The sequence below is a fragment of the Atta colombica genome, unplaced genomic scaffold (genome assembly GCF_001594045.1).
Source record: "Atta colombica isolate Treedump-2 unplaced genomic scaffold, Acol1.0 scaffold207, whole genome shotgun sequence".
NCBI lineage: Eukaryota > Metazoa > Arthropoda > Insecta > Hymenoptera > Formicidae > Atta > Atta colombica.
The window spans coordinates 1955279-1965272 of NW_017259302.1; the positions used below are offsets into that span (position 1 = coordinate 1955279).

General features: G+C 30.2%; 2 protein-coding genes across 3 annotated transcripts in view; one reads left to right on the plus strand and one right to left on the minus strand.

Moving 5' to 3' along the window:
* LOC108687509 (calcium release-activated calcium channel protein 1-like) overlaps positions 1-9994 on the minus strand; it is a 22595-nt gene that overhangs the window by 6309 nt on the left and 6292 nt on the right. Inside the window, 1 exon segment of the mRNA XM_018193293.1 lies at positions 117-316. Coding sequence (XP_018048782.1) covers positions 117-316 — 200 coding nt within the window.
* The window catches only part of LOC108687508 (SEC14-like protein 2), a 40672-nt gene continuing 36171 nt past the window's right edge, over positions 5494-9994 (plus strand). The window contains exons 1-2 of one of the 2 annotated variants that reach the window (XM_018193291.1): positions 5494-5676; positions 6071-6495. In XM_018193291.1, coding sequence (XP_018048780.1) covers positions 6493-6495 — 3 coding nt within the window. In that variant the 5' untranslated portion in view covers positions 5494-5676; positions 6071-6492. The remainder of the gene's footprint in view (positions 5677-6070; positions 6496-9994) is intronic. The other variant, XM_018193289.1, reaches the window with a different exon arrangement.

Sequence of the window (9994 nt, forward strand, 5' to 3'; positions counted from 1 at the left end):
CACACACACACACACACACACACACACACACACATATACGATAGGCGCGTATTCGCGGAGTGGATGACAAAGAAAGGATCTCGTGGAGAAGGATTAACTAAGGCAAGTCTACCGACCTGACAATGATCGTGGAACGGTTTGTGAAAGCAGTGGCCGTCAGCGTTGCGCAGGTGTTCGTGCACCACGTGTACGTGGGTCGGCAAGTGCGAAGAGGGGAGCACTGCTCCGCTGCTCTCCGCGCCAAACAATGAATTTCGTCCGGTGCTGGTCGACCATATGGACATCAGGCTTGATCCTTGTGCTGCTCTGTCCGGAGCTGCAATGAAATCAGAATGAATAAAAAGCTTTCCCCATCGCACGATCGCACAAAACGACGGAGGTGCTATACCGTTCAAAAAATGGAATATCAAGAATAAATAAAAAAGAAAGTAGGATATAAAAAAAAATCTACATTTATTCAGATTATGAGATATATCAAGAATATATGCGAGATGTGACATTTCCATTTGAGAGATGTGACATGTCCATTTCTTCCTGATATAATAATATGATTGTTTCGTTCCTCAAGTATAGTGGCTAATAAAAAAGTATCGTTTGAATCTTATTAAACTTCAAGAGAGACAGGAGATTGTATGCATTAATTGGCAAATATGAATTTATTTTAGGAATAAATACATAATTTTCCGTTTAAATATTATTTATTACGATATTCATAATACAAAAAATTAATTTTAAATATAAAATTTATAATATAAAATTTGTTAAAAATATTTTGTTTTACAGATTTAACTTAAAAAAGACATTTAAAAAATGTTATTACATAAAATAGTAGCAACATAAATAATGTTTACGTAAAAATTAAAGTTTTACGTTTCTGCAATTATTATCATTTTGTAACAACACTTTTTAAAGATCTATTTTAGGTTCCATTTGAAGAGTAAAGTGTCTTGAGGAAGATAACTAGAGGACTAACAGACTTCCTCAAGTCTTGCAATAGTGATAAAACATGGCCTCAAAATTTTTAGATGTCTTCAATGATAGAAAGCCTCTATATGTAATAAATTAATTTAAATTGCAAATTAATTTTCTACATCTCATGTAATAGATAGTAAACCTGAACGTAAAACTGTCCATTAATTGTTTTCCTTAAAACAAATTCACAAATTTCGCCTTTAATTTGATCTCCTGTTCTTCCTTAAATGTTTGAAGTTACGCATATTGTATTAAATATTTCCTTATTGAATAAAAATATATACACACACACATATATATATATATATATATATATATATATATATATACACACACACACACACACACACATATAGGGAGCCCCGAATCAAAATACCATAGAAAATTTTCGAGAAAAATAAGTTAAATTTTCCATTTTTTGTTTTGAGCATTAGTTTTAAAATTGATCAATTAGAGATAGAGACGGATAAATGGTTGTCTGTCTATGAGTCGCACATTGAAAGCGTTAATAGTGCTTTCCATTTAGTTACACAAACATCATTCTATCTTCTTCGGAAAATAACAAAGATAGGCCAACACTTATGTCGACTTGTATCGGTTTGTGTCGTCAAATGAAAACCACCCATTGGTGCATGGCGACTCACAGGTAAACAGCCATTTAATTGTAATCTGTAATGAGCCAATTTTAAATTTTTATATCTCAAAAACTACTTGAAACAAAAAAACGACAAATATTTAAACTTATTTTTTTCGAGAACCTTCTTATTGTGGTATTTTGATTTAAAATCGAAACATCTTGTATATTATATGTGTATGTGTGTGTGTGTGTGTGTGTGTGTGTGTGTGTGTATGTGTGTGTGTATTTATTTTATTTTATATATCTATTTTATTTCATCGTTTTAATTTTAGATGGCAGAAGTAACACTCCCTCGTAGAGGAACTCGATAATTCTTCTCTTCCCTTCCCCTTTTTCTCTCTTTATTTGAGATCACATTAATCTTGATTATTTTCTCTAAAATTTAAGCGGCAATTCTTAACGACGTGAACAAGCGCTGAAAGAAGTAAAATATCATATAAGATAAGAATATATAAGAATAAAAATATCGTATCACGTAACTCAACGCTGTTAATGTGCATGCAAATATCTTCCGTTTTCGATTTCATGGAATATCAATAAACTGCAATAAAATCAAAATATATGAGATGCCGAAATATTCTACACTTTATAACGTGCCAAGGAATGTAATTAGAAAGAAGATATATCTATATATGTATATATATCCTTGATTCACTTGCTATTTTGCAATCGTTAATTTTGTCCACTATATCAGACTTCGATTTCGACACTCAAGCATTTAGTTTAAAAGATCGCACTTAAAGAAAAAGACATAATGATAGCAATTGTAAAGATGTAACAATTGTAAAAGTGACACAACTACAAGTTTTATATCTAAAACAAATATACTCTCTAAATTCTTTGGAGTGGAGCCTTACTTTAAATGATAATTGACTCAGTTTTAAAAAAAAGTGACTCAATTTTCAATATTTAGGAGTGAGATTTCAGTGTTCAAAGTGATTCACTCTAAAAGTTTTAGAGAGTATGTGTAGTTTAATAAATTATTTTATAATTACAGCAACTATAAAATATTCAATTATATGAACATTAATTTGTTTAACTATGGACATTAATTTTACATCAAACTTGTATAATATTCTCATCTTTAGTTGCTATATTTTTTTTCAAAGTGCGCATGAACAAAGTTTCAATCACAGTGCTGTCGTACAAGAATTATTTTTTAATTTATTTGTGGAGATATGAAAGAAAAAACGCAATGGATATTTATGAATGGTGCAGTATTACGAAGTAGAATAATAGGATGCGAAACACGATACACCATTTAATTTGTTTTAATAAACGTGTCAATTGAACAAATCACACGACTTGTACGCATGGTTGGCCGATTATACCGATTACAGCAATGCTGGAGCGATCGAAAATCCGCGACGTAATAGAAGCCGGTGAACGTCTCGGTGAATTAATGCGCTCGTCGCCATGTATATGCGTTCTTGTAACACAAGCGCAAGGTCGAAAAATGTGATGCACGTTCGTCGGAAAGCGGTCTGGGTCAAACCAGTGCAGCGAGCTAGTTTGAAAAGGATCGCCGATCTGAAAGTGTGATTAATTGGCAGAAGATAATCAGACCGTACCGAGAGATGCGGTCTTGGCAAAATAATACAATGTCTCTTTTAACTTACGAATTATAATTTCGAATCTAAAATGAAGAAACATGAACAAACGTTTCACACTTTAATTTTTACACGCATTCTTTTTTCTTCTCTGACACATCGTCTTATATTTTATTTTTCCCATTTTACATTTATTTCGAATTAAAAAAAAAATAATAATTAAGCTGCTCTATGTCTTCAAAGCAAAGGATAAATTATGCGAATAAAACAGAATTACAATTTCGACTTATATGAAATTGATAAATTTGAAGTATCTCTTCCTTTTTTTTGTTCTTACATATTGATCGTTCGATTAAAAATTTCATGATAATTAATAATAATTAATGAAAATTTGTATTAATAAATGATATGAAGAAATAAGGCATTCTATTAATCATAGAGCTATGCTTTTCTCATAATTCTTTTCTCATACACTTATGCTTCTCTTTTTATATTTTTTAAGATATAAGCATTTGCACGATTATTTTATTTAAGATATATATAGCAATATAGAGATAGCAATAGAAATAGATAGCGAAAAACATAAATAGATTTGATATAGTCATTGTTAGTCGATTACATTAAATCTATTTTATATATTTTCCTATCGATATTCGATCGTCTTCTATGATAGTCATAGCTGGACAATATTATAGTTTACAAACATACGCCACAAACATACGTTTTATCGCCCAGGAGGATTATAATTAAACGCTGATTCATTTAAAATGGTTTGTATATTCGCATCTCTCGTACCGGCGAAGATAATCGCCCTTATTATTCGCAATCATTCTTTGTCGCCGTTGAACGCAGTGACGTAATCGCCATAATCGGTACCTTAATATATTCATTCAATTATTGAATGATTAAGAATTATTGAAGAATTACATAAACAACAAACATAAAAATTATATAATTTGCAACAAACACATATACGTATACTTAAACAGGATACTTAAAAATTTATTTGTGAAAAATGTTCATTGAAATAAATCTTTATTTAAATACAGCGAAATAAAATTTTATTCCTAACAAATAAATAAATAATTAATGAGATACATCTCATAGAAATCTGTATTGCAAAAATCAAATTTTTCATAATCAATTAATATCGAAAAAACCGCATGTAATTACGAATATTTTAACTTTTTTTCTCAGTGTTTTATTACTTTTATTATATAAAAATTTACACTAATTATATAACTTTATTTATAATTATATGTAGTATTTGTGTTATTAATTTATATGTGTAAATTAGATTTTTCTACAATATTTTTTACAATATAAAGATACTTGGAAACTATTCAAGAAATTGTCTTTACATTTTCTTTTAAACATCCTATTATTTTACTTTGTAATTCTCAACAGTAAGAAGAATTTACAATAAGATAGGTATACTGAAAAAAATGTTGATTAAACACAACAAGAATAATTTGGTGAAAACTTCTGTTCAGTCTCACCAAAATGCCTTCTTATCTCTTTTTTTATTTAGGACATTTAGATGATCAGAACATTTTTCTCATATAGCTATATTAAGTGCGAGCGTGGCGTAGCGGCAGCACACATGATTGCTATGCCCGGGTTTGATCCCAGGCAGAACCGAAAAATTTTTCGAACACTCATAGCTCCTCTTACAGGTAAACGGCAAACCACCGGGAGTATCTTTACCGAAAGAACTTCTCTAACAAAAATCATCGTGCGGAATCGACGACTGTTTGTTAAACAGTTCTTAAGACATAGTTCAGTATATGCTGTGTTGAAGCTTACCTACACAATACTATCACTGAGCACATTAGAAGAATACATCGCAACGCAGCTTTGCTGATGTACCAAATAATGGATTACCTTCGGATGATTATATTGATATGATATTGTCAATATAATAAAAATGTGCTGTCTAAATTCTTTGGAGTGGAGTAACGTCTTACTCTAAAGATTGAAAATTAAACCAGTCTTAGAAAAAAAGAATGATTTAACTTTTTTTAAGAATGAGATTTCATTTTCAGATATTCGCTCTTATATCCTCATTTTCACCAATGTAAATTAACTTTAATCTCGGTGATTTTAATCTCGGTGAACTTTAATCACCGAGATTAAAATTAATCTACATTGATGGAAACGGGAATGAAAGTTTTAAAAAATGAGCAATTAAATCTAAAATAAAAACGCTATCGACATGTGCGATAATCCTGAAGACTCGTATTGTTTCTTTTCCTTTTTTTCTTCTTTCTTCTATTCTTCCTCCTTTTTTGGCATCGATACACTGACATCGGCACTTTGATTCATAGTCGTTGATTACGCCACTGATGTCGTATATACTAACAACAAATCGCAATATATGTAACCCTGCCGCCTAGACGGCGGCGAATTGGTCGCGGAGGACAAACATAGAAGCGGCGGCAAATTACAGTCGGGATTTCGCGGCCAGTGCAAATCTACCAGGCCGACCGAAAATGTCTTTTCATTTCCTCACGAAAAGTAAGTAAATAAAGATATTATCGCGTTGTCCACGCGGTCATCGTTGCCAATACCGTCGTTATAACGCCGTGCCAATATCACTAAAAATACAGGATCTGAGAAACGAAATCCCGCCGTTGTGGCTCGCGTACGGAATTAAATCGCGATTATATCGCGGATTATATCGCGATAATAACGCAGAGACGCAGACTAAACATCGTACAATGACATACAACTGTCGTTTCACTCACACAACACAAAGAACATCCTCATGACTATAAAATTCCTTCCGTGACGATAACGCGGAAATCGTTGTGAGGATCATACATTCATAAACATCAATGTGACAAAGTGATTCGGAACGAGCGAGAGTAGATAAGTAGATTAGTGTCCATTCAAAAATTACCATTTTCAGAACGCGGATCGGCGAACGTCGTGAAATCATAATAAATGAATAAATGAACTGAAGGCTCGACACGTTGATCTCTTTCTGGAGTCTCCTCTCGATGCCTCGCTTTTTTTCGAGGGGCTATCGCGTCATTGGTCCACGTCAGAACGTATAATAAAAACACTCCGGCACACGTTCGAAATTTAGAACGCGCGCATCAGCGAGAAGATTCACAATGACAAGTGCGAAAGAACACCGATCAGCACACTGATGAACGAGCGCAACGCAACCGCGAGTGACCGGCGCGGCGGCGAGCAACGGCGAGACAACACAATGCCGAACGTTGCCGAGGTGAGCCGAATATCATCGAGCGTTGTCGAGACAGATCCGAGGATTGCCGAACAGTCAGCCGTTCGGCGACGAGTCGAGTGCGCGCGAATAGTTTGATTATGGTATGTTCTTAATGAGCAAGAAACATTTTGGAACATTTCAACAACATTAGCAACATTGTAACAATGTTACAATGTTGCTAATGTTGTTGAAATGTTCCAAAATGTTTCTTGCTTACTGGATTGAAGCCAGTAAACTCTATGACGGATGTTCATAGCTTCTTATATTTAAGACGGTCTTAAATACAGATGTTACGAATCAAAAAAGTCTTATTAGCATCTTAAGACTTGGAGCTCCGCACAATAAAAGGAAGGGAACAGAGAACAAAGAATAAGAATTTCAACCTATCAGAAATCATGTATTGTGGAACACACAGTTTCTGATAGGTTGAGATTCTTATTCTCTGCTCTTTGTTCCCTGTTCCTTTTATTGTGCGGAGCCCCTTACTAATTAACACTTTAGACTTATTATTTAACATGGTCTAGAAGAACAGAATATGAATATTAGTTTAAAACATATTGGAGCAAGCCATCAAGGAGGTATTTCAATTCCTAAATAAGGACACAAAAGGTGGAAAGATGATTTCTGTTTTCTTTGTCAGGGATTTATTGATTAGATTTGCTAATATTATTTATTATCATAAATGGAAAAGAGTCAAAAAGATCAGTATTTGTCTTCCTTTTCTTTGTTTGGCCGTATTTCTTATAATTTATTTCAATATAAGGAAGGCTCTAGTTTATTACAGAGATCACTGGTTAAAACTGATTGGAACCGTCGAAGATTGGAGGAAACGTTCTTAAGAATATATCTAACATACAGTTTCTATCAAAAGTTTGAAGTTAAAAATGTATTAGTATTTACACATTCTATATAAGAATAAATATGAAAACTATGTATATATGAAACAATTGAATAACATATTTTTAATCAACACCTTTTTGTAATTTATTTTATTATGTATTTTTTATTATTTTTTTATTCTTACAATATTTCAATTTAAAAAATAATAAAAAATATATCAATTTTTTAGGAAAAATTCTTTAAACATTCGAAATGGTTTACGCAAAGTTTCATTGCGATTCACTGATTATTTATTATGTAAATAAATAAATAAGTAAAAATTTTCGTATTTGTTTATTTATAGACTAACCATTGCAATTGAATAATGCATTTGAATAAATCATCTTGAATTTTTCCCAAAAAATCAAAATTTTTATCATTTTTTAAGTTGAAATGTTATAATAATAAAAATAATAAATACACACAGTAAATAAACTACAAAAAGTTATTTATTTAGTTGAATAAAAATGATGTTATTCATACAACTGTTTCGTATTTATGTAGTTTTCATATTTATTTTTATAGAGAGTGTAAATATCAACATACTTTCGATAGGGACTGTATATTAGCATATCAGATATACATCCTTAAGATTTCCAACACAATGAGATATAAGATCGCACCGTAAAGTAGTTTCTTGACGCGCGAGACGACATAAAGAGAGAGACATTCATTCATGTTTCATATCTGTTAATAAACAATGTTTGGAACTAAATCATAACAATGTAACATGCTAATAAACATGTTAATAAACAATGTAAATGCCCGTAAAAAACCTAAACCTGAGTATTCATGTATTTTATAAAATTTATTAGATATGCTTTAAAGATAAATCTAGGTTATTGCTGTCTGTTAATATATATAAATTATTATCTTTGAATACATATCTACACTAGATATTCATGTATTTTATAAATTTTATCAGATATCCATTAAAATATAATAACTTAGATTCCTAGATTATAAAAGATAATCTAGATTGATTTGATACCTTTTATTGATTGATTAGATACCTTTTATAAATTTTATAAATTCTATTAAATACGCATTAAAAGAATAATTTAGATTATTATCTTTCAATATTTAATAAAATTTATAAAACACACGAATATCCTGCAATGTAAGTTCTTACAGCATTTACATTGATTTATATTGTTTAGAATTTTATATTATTATTATATAATTTGGAATGTTTGGAAACTTGTCCCTTCTATCTGAATCCAATTTTACAACAGTGGCATTATGTTATAGTAAAAAGACACATCCCAAGAAAAAAGAAAATAAGATAAATTATTATCATTGCTGTTTGACTAATCGTTTCCTGGATGATGGACCGTAGCTATACTTTTATCCACGTTTCTCACTGCTCGTTATTTTCCATTGTGTGAAATTTGTATCTTATCGCGCATTGCCTCCATTTCTGACACAATGTATTAATCTTTAGTACACGTGATGATTTTTCGATCCTTTATCATACATGATAGAATTTCTTTTATAAGAAATACAAAAATGTAATAAAAATAAAAAATTAAAGATGTAAAGTATATATGATTCTCACATATATATTTTAACATCTTTAGGAAATATTTGTAGAGTATTTATATATTAAAAAAAAAAGAAATAAGAGCATTATTATTTAGTGCTCCTAGTATTTCAAAGAAAAGAAATGCGTAAAATATAAATAACTCAATCATGTATGTGTAATCAAGGATTAATAACATATATAAAACAGCGGCGTTCGTAAATAACGCGATACTTAAAAAAAATATCGAATATATGTTATATATTGATTTTTCATGGTATATTAAAATATATTAATAATATTGGGTCGTCCGGAAAGTTCGTGCGGACTAAAATTTAAATTTTAGTATACATTTATTAAATTAAAATTTTCTGCGTTTCATTTTCCTTCAACATCGGCACGAACTTTCCGGACAACTCAATATATTAATAATTCACATATTTTAAATAATAGCAAACATAGATACAAATTACACATAGTGAACGTGAAAAAATACTGTACGTAAACTTTACATAGTTTTAAATAAGTATTCGTATTTCTGGAATGTTGGAAACGAAAATAACGAAAATAAAATGGATATTTCGCGCAATTACATTAGCATAGAAAAGAAATAATTTGCTTTTTTTATACAAATGTATTGTTCATAACAAAGATATCGTTATGATTATAAAAACACGTTATTCCTCGTAATAATGTAATATTCCTGCAAAATATCACGTCATGAGATTCATTCGATTGTGTCATGAACGCTGCACTTTGCAGCACTAAAAAAAGAAAAAAAAACAAAGAACAGATTTTTTTTCTTGTTAGACGGAATAGATAGACCATCACGAGCATTATTATCTAGGAAAATATCATATTTGTGGAATTCATTACAGTTAGAGCATGTTAGAAATGTGAACAATTCAGAAACAATGTCAGAAACAATGTAAATTCAATTCCTATACATACATCACTCGAAAATTTTATTGTATGTTTGAATAAGAAAAGAATTTTGTGAATTAATATTAATTATATAAAAATAACTACATACTTATCTCATATTTTCTATTCATCAAGAAACTTTGTTTAAAAAAGTACTGGAATATTAATTTTAATTTAATATTTTAACATGTTTTTGTCATTATTTCAAATTATTTTTATTATTATTTTATATACATATAATTTTATTTATATATATATATATATTTATATATATA